The sequence below is a fragment of the Heptranchias perlo genome, chromosome 9 (assembly GCF_035084215.1).
Source record: "Heptranchias perlo isolate sHepPer1 chromosome 9, sHepPer1.hap1, whole genome shotgun sequence".
Lineage (NCBI taxonomy): Eukaryota > Metazoa > Chordata > Chondrichthyes > Hexanchiformes > Hexanchidae > Heptranchias > Heptranchias perlo.
Window position 1 is genome coordinate 7110796 of NC_090333.1, and position 20076 is coordinate 7130871.

Sequence of the window (20076 nt, forward strand, 5' to 3'; positions counted from 1 at the left end):
TATAAAGGTTCATCATGACTTCCTTGCTTTTGTACTCCATGCCTCTATTTATAAAGCCCAGGATTCCATATGGTTTTTAACCACTTTCTCAACCTGCCCTGCCACCTTCAAAGATTTGTGTGGAAACACCCCCAGATCTCTCTGTTCATGCACCCCTTTTACAATTGTGTCCTTTAGTTTATATTGCCGCTCCTCGTTCTTCTTACCAAAATGTATCACCTTGCATTTTTCTGCATTAAATTTCATCTGCCACGTGTCCGCCCATTCCACCAGCCTGTCTATATCCTCTTGATGTCTATAACTATCCTCCTCACTGTTCACTACATTTCCAAGTTTTGTGTCATCTGCAAATTTTTTAACTGTGCCCTCTATACCCAAGTCCAAGTCATTAATATAATCAAGAAAAGCAGTGGTCCTCATACCAACCCCTGGGGAACACCACTGTATACCTCCCTCCCATCCGAAAAAATAAACGTTCACCACTATCCTCTGTTTCCTGTCACTTAGCCAATTCTGTATCCATGCTGCTACTGCCCCTTTTATTCCATGGGCTTCAATTTTGATGACGAGCCTATTATGTGGCACTTTATCAAACGCCTTTTGAAAGTCCATATACACCACATCAACTGCATTGCCCTCATCTATCCTCTCTATTACCTCATCAAAAAACTCGATCAAGTTAGTTAAACACGATTTGCCTTGAACAAATCTGTGCTGGCTTCCCCTCATCAATCCACATTTGTCCAAGTGACTGCTAATTCTGTCCCAGATTATCATTTCTAAAAGTTTCCCCCCACCGAGGTTAAACTGACTGGCCGAAAGTTGCTGGGTTTATCCTTCCACCCTTTTTTGAACAAGGGTGAACATTTACAATTCTCCAGTCCTCTGGCACCGCCACCGTATCTAACGATGTTTGGAAGATTATGGCCAGTACCTCCGCAATTTCCACCCTTACTTCCCTCAGCAACGTAGGGTGCATCCCATCCAGACCGGGTGACTTATTTACTTTAAGTATAACTAGCCTCTCTGGTACCTCTTCTTCAACAATTTTTAATCCATCTGGTATCTCAACTATGTCTTCCATTACTGAGACCCTGGCAGCATCTTCTTCCTCGGTAAAGGCAGATGCACAGTATTCATTTAGTACCTCAGCCATGCCCTCTACCTCCATGAGTGGTTCTCCTTCATGGTCCTTAATGGCCCCACCCCTCCTCTTACTACCCCTTTACTGTTCACATGCCTATAGAAGACTTTTGCATTCCCATTTATGTTGGCCGCCCATCTATTCTCATATTCTCTCTTTGCCCCTCTTATTTCCTTTCTCACTTTCCCTCTGAACTTTCTATATTCAGCCTGGTTCTCGCTAAGAAGGCAAATGGGATACTTTCCTTTATTGGCCGAGGCATAGAATTTAAGAGCAAGGTGGTTATGCTTGAACTGTATAAAACACTAGTTAGGCCACAGCTGGAGTATTGCATACATTTCTGGTCATCACATTACAGGAAAGATGTAATTGCACTAGAGAGGGTACAGAGGAGATTTATGAGGATGTTGCCAGGACAGGAGAATTTTAGCTAAGAGGAAAAATTAGTTCGGCTGGGGTTGTTTTCTTTGGAACAGAGGAGGCTGAGGGAAGATTTAAATGAGGTGTATAAAATCATGAGGGGCCGAGCGAGAGTGGATAGGAAGGACCTCGTTCCCTCAGCAGAGGGATCAATGACCAGGTGGCATAGATTGAAAGTAATTGGTAGAGGGGAGTTGAAGAAAAATGTTTTCATCCAGAGGGTGGTGAGGGTCTGGAACTCACTGCCTGAAAGGGTGGTAGAGGCAGAAACCCTCATTGCATTTAAAGGGTACTTGGATATGCACTTGAAATGCCACAACCTACAGGGCTATGGACCAGGAACTGGAAAGTGGGATCAGGCGAGATGGCTCTTTATTGGTCGGCACAGACATGATGGGCCGAATGGCCTCCTTCTGTACCGTAAATTTCTATGATTCTATATTAGGGTATTCCACTGTCACATATTAACAAATTCTGAACTATATTTTGTTGCAGCAACTTTCAAAGTCTGCCTGCAGTGAGTTGCACAATAATGAATCAAGGAATATCTTGCGATGATGCCGACTGCAGCATTCCCAGCGACCTGGATATTCCCACCCTCTCCACCTCCCATCACATCAGGGAAGGCCTCCAGCAGATCCTTGGCCGCACTGCCACTGGTAATGCAACCCACCTAGCACTGCTGACCACAGAGGTCACCAGGAGAGGGGTGGTGGTTATCCCTGGGCAGCAGCTGAAGACCTGATGAAGCCTCTTTTGGAGGGTCAGGGCCCCGGTAGTGGGCAACTCTCCCTCTGCCCAGACCCCAAGAATGTACCTTGCTTAGGCCTCAGCAACCTGCCCAACCCTCGTCGACAGAGGGAAATTCGGGAAACCGTGGTGTGATATCCTTTCCTCTTTCTCAGAAGTCGGATTTTCTCAGTATTCTCACATATATATATTGCGCTATTTTCTCAAATAAATACATTTGTAGAAAAGAAATGACTCTATTTGTGCAATTCACCACTCTAAAATGATACGAACATTTATCCTAAAGTAAGTAAAAGAAGAAATTCAGGATCTGAAGTCTTTATTGCTTGTTACCTGATAAGTAATGCAGAATAGGCAAGTTAACAGGTTTGCAGGAATGTGAAGAGGTTACTGAAATGTAAATCTGTCACCAATATCCCTTTAGGAGTGGAAAGGCCACTCATCACTTGGACTTGGAACTTGCTGGTTCAGAGGTCTTTCTACACCATTAACTAAGAGTCTTATTCCATTTTGGGTCGGAATTGCTTCAATGCTTTTGTTTGATAGCAAACGTACAAATCCTATTGAAAGAGCTGGAAATGCTCGAGAGCACAGGATAACGGAAACTAGAAGAAAGAAAAGAAAAAGGAGAACAGAAAAGAAAAAGAGAAAAGATCGAAAAAGAAAAAAGAGGAAAGCAAAGAAAGGAAAGAACTTGCCTTATCATTCTCAAGAAAAAAAGGGAAAAGAAAAAAAGTGTCCTTTTCTCACCCAGCCCATGATTAACTTGATAAGATGAAGTAATGTTTCCAGCTCTTTCAGCTTTAATGATGCTCACGGGTCCTATTGAGCAGTGTGATATCCCTGACAGCTCTCTGCATTGTCAATTCAGTGCCTGCTCTAAACTGGTTCCTGTGCCCATTGGTACAATTGCCAGCGGGCTCCAGTCTGCTAACATGGAAAGATTAGATCAGTGGACTGATTCGCCGTCCCCCATTCTGACAACTTTGCTTCCTGTTCGACGAAACGATCACTTTACCTCGAGAAATCAGTTAAAGATATTGAAGATCAAGTATGGTCTTACTTACGTATTATTCAATGCAGCACCAATTTTATTGCCTTCTTTGTCTCATCATTTTCATCTATGAGATGGTTAGACCATAATCTCACGCACAGAGTTCGTCAAACAATATTGTGAAAGAAGAAAACTGTGTCAGGAATAAAGAGCAGGACAATTCTTGCTGGGTAATATTACAAAGTAAATAAAGATAAAATGGGACACAGACCTCCCTCCCCCCAACACTGAGTTTCACATGTTGGCAACGGGGAGGGCAAGTGATTAACTAAGGACTACTAAATATATGTGCCAAGATTAGACTTGAGGGGAATTTTTTTAACCGGTACCACAACTGTTTTATATTTACACAATCCCCACTTTCCTGGAGCAACACAACTGAAACACTTACTTTGGAAATATCACATTTTATTTTGTGAAATACGTGTTCCCGTAAAAATTTAAATTGCTTTTCAAGAATAGACAATTGTAAAGCACTCAGGTGGAATAAAATTCAAATAGTTACATTGTCTTGTAATATTACAATTAAATAAAAATACTAGCAGTACACAGGATACTATTATCTGGTCCGTTCACCCCCCCTTAATGGAGGAAAGTTGAAAATTAAAGTTATCTCGGTTCAAAATGATAACCAATCAAAATAAAATCATCAAAATCATTGTCAAGAATTAAGATGTGCATAAAACAGACAACACGCGTGTGCATATCAGAATTGGATTATTACCCAACGGGAAAGCTGACTTGTTTTCTGAATTGTAAATAATTAGCGGCAAGATGTTTTAACCTGCACTATCATTAAGCATTATGAAAGTCAATACAGATTTGATGCATTTTGTAAACAACTTGAGATGCCTGAAGTGACCAGATCTTGTAGTACAAATTGTATTCGTACATTTTCTTTTCATTGAATAGAAATTCGTTAGCTCGACAAAATGTTAAATCTGTTCCCTAGATCTGCGTTATCTTTAATTTCTCATGTTGGAAGCTAGCTCACTTTTTGCTGAGTTTACTTGCAAAATTAAATGATTACATTCTGTTAAGATGAGATGGTTCAACGTCGCCGTTTTCCTCACAAAGGGCAAAGAGCATTCCACATGTCTTCAGTTTGCTTTACTATGAAATGATCATCACTGTAGTTCAGCATATTTCCATTCCACATGCCTATGCCACGGAGTCTCAATTTCTTCATGATCGCTGACTTAATTGAAATGCTCTGTGGATCGTCATACCAGACCTCATGAAATGTATTATTAACCTGCCATAAAAAAATGAAGAGTTACACAGATAGGAGCGAGGGGTTTGGGTCAATGCTCAGTTCGAGACACTATGCTGAAAATCTTCATCAGCAGAAGACAGAATGGACTGAAATGTACGATGAGAAAATGCACAATGACAAATGAGCAAAACAAACTCAAAAATTAGGGACTTACGGCAACGGCCGGCAATTTCCTCAGGGCTTCTCCCACTCCGTCCCCTGACCGTCGGCAGAAACTCCATTTCCGTGCACAAACGCGGTTTTCCGCTGCACGTCCACACAAGTAACGGGAACGGAGCAGGAGCAGCTCCAAGTCTATCTTTTTTAACACCCAAACCAATTAACTCATCTGGATGCTGTGCAACATATGAACATAAGGCACACATTGAAAGCACAGACGGGACCTCAGTTTAACGTGTCATCTGAAGGACGGCACCTCCGACAGTGCAGCACTCCCTCAGTACAGCAACTTAGAAAAATCCACATGAACAGCCCAGATGTCAATTCGGATGCAACAAGTCAAAAGATTATGGTGTTTGATTGGGAAAAAAATGATTTGGGGGAAATAGAAAGAGATAGATGACTTGCAAGTCAGAGTTAGCATGGGCCTCCAGAGAAAATGATTTAAAAAAATAAATCGAATTATCCAAGGTCTGATTTAACTCAATGTGGAACATTCTATCATTTCAAAATAATCTTTTCAAATTGCTCAAAGTAACAAAATATTGCAATCGAAAGGTGGAAAACATGATTTCAATGTTACTGCTGAAAGCTCAAGCATCACAGCGTTTGACTGCAGTGCATCAAGTATCTCAGCAAGACTTGGCCAATGTCAATTAGACATGTGACTAGGTATTTTTTTTTATTCGTTCATGGGATGTGGGCGTCGCTGGCGAGGCCGGCATTTATTGCCCATCCCTCATTGCCCTTGAGAAGGTGGTGGTGAGCCGCCTTCTTGAACTGCTGCAGTCCGTGTGGTGACGGTTCTCCCACAGTGTTGTTAGGAAGGGAGTTCCAGGATTTTGACCCAGCGACGATGAAGGAACGGCGATATATTTCCAAGTTGGGATGGTATGTGACTTGGAAGGGAACATACAGGTGGTGTTGTTTCCATGTGCCTGCTGCTCTTGTCCTTCGAGATGGTAGAGGTCGCGGGTTTGGGAGGTGCTGTCGAAGAAGCCTTGGCGAGTTGCTGCAGTGCATCCTGTGGATAATACGCACTGCAGCCACTGTGCGCCGGTGGTGAAGGGAGTGAATGTTTAGGGTGGTGGAACCAATCAAGCGGCTGCTTTATCTTGGATGGTGTCGAGCTTCCTGAGCGTTGTTGGAGCTGCACTCATCCAAGCAAGTGGAGAGTATTCCATCACACTCCTGACTTGTGCCTTGTAGATGGTGGAAAGGCTTTGGAGAGTCAGGAGGTGAGTCACTCGCCACAGAATACCCAGCCTCTGACCTGCTCTCGTAGCCACAGTATTTATATGGCTGGTCCAGTTAAGTTTCTGGTCAATGGTGACCCCCAGGATGTTGATGGTGGGGGATTTGGTGATGGTAATGCCGTTGAATGTCAAGGGGAGGTGGTTGGACCCTCTCTTGTTGGAGATGGGCATTGCCTGTCACTTATCTGGCGCGAATGTTACTTGCCACTTATGAGCCCAAGCCTGGATGTTGTCCAGGTCTTGCTGCGTGCGGGATCAGACTGCTTCATTATTTGAGGGGTTGCGAATGGAACTGAACACTGTGCAATCATCAGCGAACATCCCCATTTCTGACCTTATGATGGAGGGAAGGTCATTGATGAAGACAGGACATACCCAGGGATGGTGATGGAAGAGTCTGGGAAGTTGGTTGAAAGATCTGTGAGTATGGCTGTGTCAGGCTGTTGCTTGACTAGTCTGAGGGACAGCGCTCCCAATTTTGGCACAAGTCCCCAGATGTGAGTGAGGAGGACTTTGCAGGGTCGACTGGGCTTGGTTTGCCGTTGTCGTGTCCGGTGCCTAGTGGTCCGATGCCGGGTGGTCCATCCGGTTTTATTCTTATTATGACTTTTCGTATCTGGATTTTACAACTGAGTGGTTTGCTAGGCCATTTCAGAGGGCAATTAAGAATCAACCACATTGCTGTGGGTCTGGAGTCACATATAGGCCAGACCGGGTAAGGACGGCAGGTTTCCTTCCCTGAAGGACATTAGAATGCAGTAGATCAAGAGTGTGTGGTATTTGCTACTGTGCAGTTTTCTTATGTACAGGGTACGCTCCCGTCAATCTTTTGTGCTAAATTGATCATCAAATGGGAGACAGGGGCACACATTTCACAAACCAAACAATCGCTAATTTTCACAGGAGGGTCAATATGGGTTGTGTAAAGTGATCGATTTGAAAAGACCACAGCTCATCTCATTTTTTGCAACTGGTCATACACAATGTCTTAACAAACGGAACTGGGTTTGGTGCTTTGTCTGTCAACTCCCATTTTCTTGGAATATTGAATCATGAAATACTGCAAGGTTTGCATTCTGCAAAGAATGGACAATGCACAACTCTCCATTGTGTTTTGATTGACAGTCTTACCATGTAGATATAAGACGGGACTTTCTGCTCATCATCCCAATATCTGCCAGTAATTGATTTGTGCACATGCTCTGCGATCTCTTTGTATGGGACCTGACGTCCAGCTGCATTACTGCAAGGGGCACCTCGGAAAGGAATCTTTTCCAATACACACCTACCAGTCTGAAAATACAAAAGGATGAAAATATAGTTACTTTGGTAACTTCAAAAATGCAGTAACAACATGACTGATCTCTAAGTGTAAAGAGGAACAATTAGAGAAAAATAAGTTTTACAATTTGGACAGGAGGGTCTCTCACTGAAATATATAAAATTAAATAGTACATTTATAGACAAGGACAAGGTTGTAATTTCAAATAGACAGCAACAAGACTGAATATAGAAAATTACGGAGTGATGTAATTGACGTGTTTAAGATGATCAAAGCAGTTGATAGGGTAGATAGAGAGAAAGTATTTCCTCTGGTGGGAGAGTCCAGAACAAGGGGACATAACCTGAAAATTAGAGCAAGGCTGTTCAGGGGTGATGTCAGGAAGCACTTCTTCACGAAAAGGGCCGTGGAAATCTGGAATTCTCTCCCCCAAAAAGCTGTTGAGGCTCGGTCAATTGAAAACTTCAAAACTGAAATTGATAGATTTTTGTTCGGGAAGGGTATTAAGGGTTATGGAACCAAGGTGTGTAGATGGAATGAAGATACAGATCAGACATGATCTAATTGAATGGCGGAACAGCTTGAGAGGCTGAATGGCCTCCTCCTGTTCCTATGTTCTTATGATTCCTTGTGTTAAAAGGATGAGCTTTGAGAAAAGATTCGAGAAGCTTAAGATTTACAACCTAGAAGAATGCAGTTAAGGGGAGGCCTCAGTGGAATAAAATGTTAAATAGCACAGATAAGGTAAGCCCAGAGAGCAAGCACTGCAAACAAATAATTTCTCCAGAACAGTGAATCAATGGGATATATTGCACAGCAACAAGACAATCATAACATCATAGTATCATAGTAAGTACAGCAAGGGAGGAGGTCATTCGGCCCATGATGCCTGTGCTGGCTCGTCACAAGAACTATCCAATCAGTCCCATTCCTCTGCTCTTTCCCCATCGCCCTGTAAATTTTTCCCCTCAAGTATTTATCCAATTCCCTTTTGAAAGTGAATATTAAATCTGCTTCCACCACCCTTTCAGGCAGTGCATTCCAGATCATAACAACTCGCTGCGTAAAAAAAATGTTTCCCCAGATCACCTCTGGCTCTTTTGGAATGGTTTACAATAGTCTATTCTAAATAATTCGGATTACTGAAAGCCAGATAATGACAAAACCTTACCTCAAAAAACTGTGTGCAAGGATAGTCATAACCATACCATGGAACTCCCAGCACGAGCTTTCTGGAATCAATTCCCAGATTGATATAAGCGGAGTAACCTAAATGGGGAAAATAATAATGAGGGTCTTAGATTCACATTGATATCGGGCAGGTAGACCCTGAACCAGATGGTCTTATTGTACATACCTGATAAAGTCTGGTAATAGGGAGCATTTGCCTTTGCAAAGCAATTGTCCCACATTTGACTCTGCATATCATAGGACATCACAAATAAAAAGTCACAGGAATTTGCAATTCTCAAAAAGTCATAGCATCGGCCATCAATGCAGTCTGGAGACCAAGGCACGTTAAATGTGACCTAAGGGCCAAAGAGTAACAAGAAGAAGTTAGTTTCATCTCATACCTTATGTTGGATATCACTAGTAGTTATATGGTTTTTATATGCACTCGCACATGGTCCATGGGAACTGTGAATTTAACAGGTTAGGAGTTCGACAGTGTTCATGACTGTATAAAAAGGAACAGGATAAAGTTGGGGCAAATAGTGAGTTAGAATTAATAGGATCCTCGGTTATCAAATATTAATCAGGTTCAATTCCCCACTGCTCACTCACCTTCTTCCTCCAATTTTCCATCAATTTTCTCTCCTCCTCTCCAAAAGGCATTAAGTTGTGACCAAATTGTAGTCCCAAAAGGGCCAGCCACACTCCAATACCGAGTCAAATTGGCCAAAGTTCTTTTATGTGAGGCCAGACATTGAGTGCTGGCAGGCAATTTTAACATGGGTGGGGGGACTAACCCAATTGGTGGCCATCTGCACGGTCACACTTCCAGTGGGAGGTTTCCAGATAATGATCAGATGGTTCATTTGACCTTCCCCGACCCAGTGGCACTCGGCGTAAATTGTGCCCTCCAACATCCCAGCTGAAATCAGATAACTCAGCACGAACCAGGATTTGCATGGCTCATGTAGTCACTGCCTGAACAAGAAGGCATTCGGGAGCCTCAGGTCAAGAATTATATCACTGTAATCTGAGTTATCAAAGTCCGTTATGTGCAAACTTCTCAGCAGTAAAAGTCTGCTTCAAACTTTACCCAATAAAAATGCAGCGAGTGATTTCTTTTTTTGCCTCCTTAATAGTCCCTTTATTTCAAAGTAACTCATTGGATATGAACTGTGGGACAAGTTTTTCTTCCTTTGAAGAAGGGTTTTGATGGAGTAAATAAGGAGAAAATGTTCCCAGTGGCAGGAGGGTTGATAGCCAGAGGACACAGGTTTAAGGAGATTGGCAAAAGAATGAGAGGGGAGATGAGGAGAATTTTTTTTACACAGAGAGTTGTTATGATCTGGAATGCAAAACCAGAAAGGGTGGTGGAAGCAGATTCAATAGTAACTTTCAAAATGGAATTGGATAAATAATTGAAGGGCAAAAAATTCCAGGGCCGTTGGGAAAGAACAGGGGAGTGGGATTAATTAGTTAGCTCTTTCAAAGAGCCAGAACAGGCACGCTGGGCCAAATGGCCTCCTACTGTGCTGTAACCTTCTGAGAACCTATGTGAAAATTACAGTTCGAACCATCCCATGCATGGAAGCTGGAACTCAAGTCACTTGTATCATTCTGGGCTACAAGTGATGCAGCATCAAGTTTGCTGCATATCCAGCTTAAACTGATTCAATCTCAAATTTCTAACCTCAGCAATTGTCAAAGCAGCTTTGTAACAAGATGATGCACTGATAAACAGCAGCGAAAAATCATGATTTCAATTCACTTATCCAGAAAAATATCAATCTTCCTTCATAATTAAGTAGAAAGTAAATTGCTTATCCCCATTTAATGAAAAAAATGGCTCCTTCACCTGAGACCCAGGTATTTCACGGTGGAACACACCCATGGTTTCAGAAACCAGTTGAGGCATGAAGAAATAGCCGACAGATGGATTTCCAGCAGCAATGTTCACATCCAAATTGATTCCATCCATAAATTGCCTTTTTGCCAACTGCAATTGCTCATCGATCCAATTTGCTCGGCGTTGTCTGAATACAATGTTCCATAGTATAAAAACTCCTGGTGAAGGGTGAAGAAACAACTTCCAATTATAGAGCATGTTTCGTACAACATTGTGTCCCAAGAAACTTTGCAGGACAGAACTGCCAACATCAAGTCGGAAGTAGTAGAGGGAGATTTAGCTCGAATTTGCATTGACATAGTGCCTGACACATCCTCAGGATCTCCTTAAATGCTTCATAGCCAATTAATTATTTTTGAAGCGTAATCACTGTTGCTTTGCAAGCAGATGTGATAGTTAATTTGTGCCCAGAAAGGCCCCACAAACAGGAAATTAGATAAATGGCCAGTTAATCTGTTTTGGTGATGTCGGTTGAGGGATGAATGTTGTCCAGGACACCAGGAGAACTCCCTGTTCTTTGAATTGTGCCAATGGGGTCTTTTACATCCACTTGAACAGGCAGGTGGAGCCTTTGTTTAAGGTCTCATCTGAAACACAGCACCTCTGGCAATGCAGCATTCCCTCAGTACTGCACTTATGTGTCAAGTCCTGGAGTAAACCCAAAACCTTCTGACCCAGGAGGAGAGACACAGTGCTACCACTGAGCTAAGCTGACACTTGAGGGAAGTGACCAAAGGCACAATCAAACAGGTAGGTTTTGATGAGGCTTTCGAAGATAGGAAGAGAAATAGCAAGACAAAGAGGTTGAAGAAGAAGAATCTGGAGTTCAAGACAGTAACAGCTGAAGGTTCTGCCATTGATGGTGGAAGAGGAGAAATCTCATTAGCCCAGAGTCGGAAGAATGGAGCGTGTGTGCTGGGCTCTGGACACAATTGGGTCGGGCTTTCATTAAACTGCATTCTTCATTCTAAATCCTGGCATCAGTGGCAGACTGCTGCTGTGCCAGGGAATAAAAGTTCCACCTATCTATTTATAGGTTGTTAAAAACAGTATGTCCTGTCATCTTTCTATTCAAAAGTTCTGTGTCAACAGTGTCTTTTGTTTTTCTATTTTAATTGTGTTCCCATCCAGTGACGCCCGTCCTGTCTCCTTTATAATAGGATTTTGCCCATAATGTGGCCTGTGGTTATGCAGTTCCACACTACGGCTACCAAGTGATGGTGTGGAACAGATTTCTCTGCCTGCAGCTGAAACTGTTTTTCATGGACCATGTTTTTCCTCAGTAACTGCAATATTTAATTTATAAAATAAGAGTTTCTAAAATAAAATACAAATTCAAAAAATGACATTTCACAATAACATGTTTAAATTTATCCAACTAATTTTCTTTTGTGTCTTTTCGTGTCTTTGCTTGAAGCAAAGACTTTAAAGACAAGTGAAGTTTTTATTTGAAGGCCTCAGCCTGTCTCCAAAGCCTGGACATATCCTTCTCCCTCATATACTTCTGCAGCTTCCCCTTAAATGCATCTATGTCATTTGCATCAGCCACTCCATGTGGTAGCAAGTTCCACATTCTTTCCACTCACTTACGAAAGAAGTTTTTCCTGAATTCCCTTTTGGATTTATTTGTGACTATCTTATTGATTTGGATTACCTCTAGTTTTGGACTCGCCCACAAATGGAAAAATACGAACATATGAACATACGAGAGCTGGAGTCGGCCATTCAGCCCCTCGAGCCTGCTCTGCTATTTGGTAAGGTGATGATTGATCTGATTGTGACCTCAACCCTACTTACCTGTCTACCTACTACAACCTTTGACTCCCTTGTTAATCAGGAATCTATCGCACTCAGCCTTAGAAATATTCAATGACCCTGCCTCCACCGTTCTCTGGCAAGGGAGTTCCACAGACTCACGACCCTGTGAGAGAAAGAATTCCTCCTCATTTCCGTCTTAAATGGGAGACCCATAATTTTTTAACTGGTGGCCACTAGTTCTAGTTTCTCCCACAAAGGGAAACATCCTCTCATCATCTACCCCTTCTCGTCCCCTCAGGACCTTGTATGTTTCAATATGATAACCTCTCGTTCTTCTAAACTCCAGTGCATACAGGCCCAACTTGTTCAACCTTTTCTCTCAAGATACCCCCTCTTCTGAGGAATCAGTTGAGTGAACCTTCTCTGAACTACCTCCAAAGCAATTATGTCCTTTCTTAAATAAGAAGACCAAAACTGCACACAGTATTCCAGATGTGGTCTCACCAATGCCCTGCACAACTGGAGCAAAACATCTCTACTTTAAGATTCCATTCCCCTTGCAATAAATGACAATATTCCATTTGCCTTCCTAATCACTTGCTGTACCTGCATACTAACTTTTTGTGATTCATGTACTAGGACACTGATTCCTGTGGCACTCGTTACATCTTGCCAATTCTTCTCTCCATATGCCCGATCGAACCCATTCATAATTTTAAATACCTCTATCAGATCACGTCCCAGCCTTCTCTTTTCCAGAGAAAAGAGCCCCAGCCTGTTCAGTCTTTCCTGATAGTTATACTCTCTCAGTTCTGATATCATCCTTGTAAATCCTTTTTGCACTTTCTCCAGTACTTCTGTATCTTTTTGTAATATGGAGTCCAGAACTGTGCACAGTCCTCTCAGTGTTTTCTAACCAAGGACCTATACAAGATTAACATAACTTCTCTGCTGTGAATTATTTTCCTCTAGAAATGAACCCCAGTGATTTGCTTGCGCTTTTTAAGGCTTTCTTAACCAAGCATTTCTGCTTAAATGCTCAAGGCAAGTACAGAAGATCGGAATAGGGCGACGATGAGGGAAGCGGTGGTTCGGGCACCTAACTTGCAGGAACATGTGAGGGGTGAGGGACTGATGCTTCCAAAGATGTCAATAGCAGTTTGGGTCCCATTCCATTAGAACCCACTCCTCCCCAACAAGACATGTTAGACCCTCCATTCCCTCATCTCCCCAATACTGCCAGATCCCAGCAATCCCTGACCATCTCCTGAGTCCTTGCTGGATCCCACAATCTCCCTCCTCAGAATTCTTCCCCTCCCCTACTCCTAGATCAGAAGACTCCCGCTCAGTGCTCACGAATCCAGCAAGTTTGGGAGGTGAAAAGTAGAATAAAAATACATCACCAGTCAATCTCCCATGGCAATGGACAAAGAGAGTCCAGACTTGTGTAGTATTCAGACGAAGCAGGATTGGAGTGTGGGGGATAATTCCACCAGGGTGTTCAGATGTAACTCAGTCCCCATTGTGAAATCATGAATTTTGTCCTAATTTTTAATATAATACTTTGATCAATTATAATTTTTATTCAAATAGCATTTTGAGCTGAAAGATGCAAAACAGAGGTGCTACAGTGCCACCACTGGTGGGGAGGATGTAATTACAGCGCATCAAGTTTACGGAGACAGTTCCCATTATAAATGTGTAATTTCAAATAAAATTGCTGGACTATAACTTGGTGTTGTAAAATTGTTTACAATTGTCAACCCCAGTCCATCACCGGCATCTCCACATCATTATAAATGTGGACAGAGGAATTTATAAATGGAAAAAGTTGCCACAAAAGTGTGAAAAACTTGACAATAGAAAGTAAGGTTTTGTAGACAGGAGGTGTGTGTGTGGATGTAAGATTTTAATATATTATAGATGGAATGTGGAATTATTAGCTCGAGTTGTGCAGGAGCTGTAGAGGAATTTCAGCACTGTAAGGTCGCAATTCAAGGCTGTGCACTGAATGTCCTTTTATGTGGTTTTCAATAATACAGCTTGCATTGGAAGACAGAAGGACATTTGTTTTTTCTGTGATAAAATTATTTACCTCTCAGGACAACTCGAACTTGATTCGCATGAGCATAACACAAAAGGTCAGGATCGTAAGGTCCAAAGGCTGCAATAGTCGTAACCTTAGACCAGTCATAATACTTCCAATCTTTTCCTCCAACATCAAAGACAAAGACCTAGTACAAAATAAAGCAGTCAATTGCAGTAATGAAGGGCAGAAAACTGCCATTTAAAAATATATATTTTCACAATCAATGGCCCAGATTTTGTTGACAAAATAACGGTGAGGCTAATGGCGCTCGTTTTATTTATGTGTAAATGGTACAGCAACTTCAGGCGAGGGGCAGATACGCAGTTAAACTCAAACATCCACAAGTTGCTGACCGAGTTGGGCTGCTCCGCTGTTAGCTTCATGAAAACAGCATCTCGCTATCTTGCTCACCGTTAAAATTCATTGAACGACGTAAAGTTCATGTATTTGCGCAGGAGATTCAAACTGAACTCGCCATGGAAAGTTACGTCTTTTCCATTCCAGTCTAAGTACCTTTTTAACGACGGTGAATGTGTTCATTATCGGCAATCAAAATCTCTGGCACTGACAATTAACTATTACAAGAGTGGAGTCTCATTCCTTCAGGATTTAATTGCTGTTGGAGATTTAAAAATGGAAATTTAAAATTCAAACTTTTTTTTACTTCCCCTTTCACTCACTTTTTTCTCTCTCTTTTAATCCAATCTTTCTTTTCCTCTCTTTATTTCTCTTTCTGTACCTGATTTGACATTGAATTCGCCCACTCTAATTTACACTTCCTTCTCAATCCTTGCGCTGTTAATTTCACAATCCTTCAATCTCATTGGTTAAGGAGATACCCTGTTTCTTGCCCTGTTCACTCAGCTCCCAAATGCCCTGTTTCACTCGCTGCCCCGTTATCAGTTCGCACTTTCAGCAACTTGCCACTCAAAAACGTGCAAGGGCAGGTCCAAGTAACGGCAAGCACCGTGAGATGCCCTGTTAGAGTAAAATTTGGCCCATTATCATTTCCCCAGGTTACGGGGTAAGGAACGGCTGGTGAACTGATTCTCAGGTTACCACCATTGTCGATCTAAATGCAGCCACCAGAGAAAAGAATATGCTAAAGAGAAACAACCTCTCAGAACTTCCATCTCCACAATAGTGCAGGTGAGAGGAACTGAACAACATGAGGAAAAGGAGCTCACATCCCAATACTCCATTCCAAGTGTTGGTGCTCAATACACTTCAAAAGGACAACTTAAACTAAATAAACTCATATTACAAGCAACTTTAGAGTTACAGTTTTAAAACTTTTCCATTTAAGGTACCTGGTGTCAAATCAAGCATTTCTACCATGAGACCAGCAAGACGAGATCAGAATATAGTTCCCTCGAAAGAGAAACAGCCCATACTGCACCAGTGTGACATTTTTCCGTTTCTCACACCAACCATCCTGTGTTCTCAAATGAGACTGCCTGTTTAGTGCTGCAGTTTAGTTCATCACAGTTTTGTGATTTGGGCCCTTTGATTTGGACTGAGACTGTCAAACATGCATCATCCAAGCTGGCAGTTTTGTGCAGTAATGAGAGAGTGCTGCATTGTTGGAGGGGTTGTCTTTTGGATGAGATGTTAAAGGGGATCTAATAGACCGCTGGCAATATTGAAGAGCAGGGAGTTCTCTTGGTGTCCTGGCCAACACTTTTCTCTCAACCAACATCAGCAGAAACACATTAACTGTTCATTCATGCAACTTGCTGTTTGTGGGACCTTGCTCTGCACATATCAGCAGAATTGTTTTCCAGCACAATCTGTAACCTCATAGCCCGGCATATTCCTCTCTCTACCATTACCAACATGCCAGGGGATCAACCCTGGTTGATTGAGGAGTGCAGAAGAGCATGCCAGGAGCAGCACCAGGCGTACCAAAAAATGAGGTGCCAACCAGGTGAAGCTACAACACAGGACGACATGCATGCTAAACAGCGGAAGCAACATGCTATACACAGAGCAAAATGATTCCACAACCAACGGATCAGATCAAAGCTCTGCAGTCTTGCCACACCCAGTCGTGAATGGTGGTGGACAATGAAACAACTAACGGTGTGGAGGAGGCTCTGTATAGATGCTCATCCTCAATGATGGCAGAGTCCAGCACGTAAGTGCTAAACAAGGCTGATGTGTTTGCAACCATCTTCAGCAAGAAGTGCCAAGTTATGGGCCCCGACAACATCCCGACTGTAGTGCTGATTCGTGCTCCAGGACTAGCAATGCCTCCAGCCAAACTGTTCCAGTGCAGCAACAACACTGGCATCTATCCAACAATGTGGAAAATTGCTCAGGTATGTCCTGTCTACAAAAAGCAGGACAAATCCAATCCGGCCAATTACTGCCCCAGCAGTCTACTCTCAATCATTAGCAAAGTGATGGAAGGTGACATCGACAATGCTATCAAACGACACTTACTCACCAATAACCTGCTCACCGATGCTCAGTTTGGTTCCCGCCTCCAGACCTCATTACAGCCTAGGTCCAAACATGGACAAAAGAGCTGAATTCCAGAGGTGAGGTGAGAGTGACAGCCCTTGAAATCAAGGCAGTATTTGACCGAGTGTTGCACCAAGGAGCCCGAGTAAAATTGAAGTCAATGGGAATCAGGGGAAAAACTCTCCAGTGGCTGGAGTCATACCTAGCACAAAGGAAGATGGTAGTGCTTGTTGGAGGCCAATCATCTCAGCCCCAAGACATTGCTGCAGGAGTTCCTCAGGGCAGTGTCCAAGGCCCAACCATCTTCAGCTGCTTCATCAATGACCTTCCCTCCATCATAAGGTCAGAAATGGGGATTTTCACTGAATATTGCACAGTATTCAGTTCCATTCGCAACCCCTCAAATAATGAAGCAGTCCGTGCCCGTATGTAACATGACCTGGACAACATCCAGGTTTGGGCTGATAAGTGGCAAGTAACATTCACGCCAAGTGCCAGGCAATGTCCATTTCCAATGTGAGAGAGTCTAACCACCTCCCCTTGATATTCAACGACATTATCATCAACATCCTGGAGGTCACCATTGACCAGAAACTTAACTGGACCAGCCATATAAATTCTGTGGCTACAAGAGCAAGTCAGAGGCTGGGTATTCTGTGGCGACTGACTCACCTCCTGACTCCCCAAAGCCTTTCCACCATCTACAAGGCACGAGTCAGGAGAGTGTGATGGAATACTCTCCACTTGCCTGGATGAGTGCAGCTCCAACAAGACTCAAGAAATCCACACCATCCAGGACAAAGCAGCCCGCTTGATTGCTACCCCATCCACCACCTGAAACATTCAATCCCTTCACCACCGGAGCACAGTGGCTGCAGTGTGTCCCATCCATGGGATGCATTGTCGCAACTCACCAAGGCTTCTTCGACAGCGCCACACAAACCCGCAAACTCTACCAACTCGAAGGACAAGGGCAGCAGGCACATCGGAACAACACCATATGCACGTTCCCCTCCAAGTCACACACCATCTCAACTTGGAAATATATCAACGTTCCTTCATCGTCGCTTGTCAAAATCATGGAACTCCTTACCTAACAGCACTGTGGGAGAACCTTCACCACACGGACTGCAGCGGTTCAAAAAGGCGGCTCACCACCACCTTCTCAAGGGCAATTAGGGATGGGCAATAAATGCTGGCCTTGCCAGCGACGCCCACATCCCATGAACTAATTTTTAAAAATTGCTGTTGAGTTTGCCGACAACACTTCAAAAAGTAATTCATTTCATGTGAAGTTCTTTGGGACATCCTGAGGACATGAGGTGCTCCATAAATTCAAGTTTATTCATTCTTGGAACCAACAGGCAGAGGAAACTTTTATCCCACCCATCTGTCAGAAGAATGTTTTGTTTGTGGGAAGGTGGGGGAAGTGGGATAAAAGCAGAATGAACACATCGAGCCTGCAGGTTATATTGGTGGTGCTCTTGTTGCTGCCACACTGCCCACTTAGTAACATTGCTCTGAAGTAAATACTGACCTCATCAATACAGTCAGCAGTTACAGAGTCATTTTGCAACCAATTTATTTTTTAAAGATCTGTTACGTTGTATTCAATTTAATCGTGGCCAAGGTCCCAGTTTTACAATGAGTGAAAAATGTCATTTTTATTGCATGAGATTCCAGGATTTTCAATATTCTGTGAAAACCACAAACCGGTGACCTTAACCATGGTATTAGACAGACACACTGCAGGAGTTAGATCACACATCATTTAAGACTCTGCACATTGCAGAAATATATTTAAAAACACATTTTATGGAAGCTGCACTTGTTAAAATATCTTTGCACTGCTCAATACTACTGTTTGTCCTATTTTATACAAACTGTAACTATACCAATATTAACACTTTAACATACGGATTATAATATGATACACTTTGCATTTCAACAATAATCGGACATTTCCCCCCCCCCCCACTACCCCCATCCCAATAGCTCCACCTGTCCCTCACCCCGACCCACACCCCTCAGACTGTTCAGAACATCCACCCACGACCCACGAACACCCACCCTCGGCCCCCAAACACCATCCCCCAGCCCCCGAACACCCACCCCCGGCCCCCGAACACCCACCCCCGGCCCCCGAACACCCACCCCCGGCCCCCGAACACCCACCCCCGGCCCCCGAACACCCACCTCGAACTCATGCTCCACGGTCACGGGTTCGCACAGAGCCCGATCCGAACACGGGCAGCCGGTCCCGGAGCCGCAGCAGACCCACAGCACGAGCACGACCAGGGCCTGCGCCAATTCCAAACTCCAGCGCATCCTCTCCGCCTGAGCTCTGCCCGATATGAAGATCCACCAGATGCAGCAAGATCATTTATTTACATCCACCCGGATGTGACTGATGATGACACCTCCTGAGTCTCTCTCTCTCTCTCTCTCTGTGTTGGTGGATGTGGCAATAGTGAAATGTTGAAACAATCTTCATACTCTGAAATGCAACATTTAAAGGGACGTTCTCTTCTCCCCCTTCCTCCAAATCTTGGCCAACAGCAAACAGAGAAACTAATAAAGGAAAAAGAAAGAACTTGCTTTTGTATAGCGCCTTTCATGACCTCAGAATGTCTCAAAGTGCTTCATCCCTCTCCATGACCACTGTTTGAGGATGAACCAGACCGTTTGCAAACTTGGAGTCCTATTTGACCCTGATATGAGCTTCTGACCACAAATCCTCTCCATCACCAAGACTGCCTACATCCACCTCCATAACGTTGCCTTCTCTGACCCTGCCTCAGCTCATCTGCTGCTGAAATCCTCATCCATGCCTTTGATACCTCAAGAATTGACTATTCCAATGCTGCCCCACCGGCCTCTCATCTTCCACCCTCCAAAACCTTGAGCTCATCCAGAACTCTGCTGCCCGTATCCTAACTCACACCAAGTCCCATTCACCAATCACACCTGTGCTCGTTGACCTACATTGGCTCCCAGTCCACCAACACCTCAAATTTAAAATATATCCCTGAACCAACAACTAAATGTAAATCAGATTATCTGGTCATTTATTTTATTGCTGGTTGCGGGAGCTTTCTGAGCGCAAATTGGCTGCCGTGTTTCCTACCTTTACAATCATCCTTGTTTCAAATCCCTCCATGGCCTCGCCCCTCCCTATCTCTGCAACTTCCTCCAGCTGTACAACCCTCCGACAACTCTGAGTTCCTCCAATACTGGACTCTTGCGCATCCCCGGTTTTAATCGCTCCACCACTGGAGGCCGTGCCTTCAGCTGCCTCGGCCTTAAGCTCTGGAATTCCCTCCCTCAGCCTTTTTGCCTCTTT

General features: G+C 43.4%; 1 protein-coding gene across 1 annotated transcript; it reads right to left on the reverse strand.

The window, feature by feature from the left end:
- Positions 1-2840: 2840 nt before the first annotated feature.
- LOC137325631 (di-N-acetylchitobiase-like) lies at positions 2841-19061 on the reverse strand. Its single transcript, XM_067990896.1, has 8 exons — positions 18930-19061; positions 14274-14412; positions 10370-10578; positions 8699-8870; positions 8513-8610; positions 7191-7352; positions 4442-4623; positions 2841-2919 (listed from the first exon to the last, which is right to left on the reverse strand). The coding sequence occupies exons 1-8, from the start codon at positions 19059-19061 to the stop codon at positions 2841-2843; spliced, it is 1173 nt and encodes a 390-aa protein (XP_067846997.1).
- Positions 19062-20076: the final 1015 nt, after the last annotated feature.

What these genes read in the sequence shown, in the direction of transcription:
- LOC137325631 (XM_067990896.1), bottom strand. Translation starts at nt 19,061, where the DNA reads ATGCGCTGGAGTTTGGAATTGGCGCAGGCCCTGGTCGTGCTCGTGCTG. An exon ending in CCGTGGAGCATGAGTTCGAG is followed by an intron (nt 14,413 to 18,929) that starts GTGGGTGTTCGG and finishes ATTTTGTACTAG; the next exon opens with GTCTTTGTCTTTGATGTTGG. An exon ending in CTTGCACACAGTTTTTTGAG is followed by an intron (nt 7,353 to 8,512) that starts GTAAGGTTTTGT and finishes TTGTATTTTCAG; the next exon opens with ACTGGTAGGTGTGTATTGGA.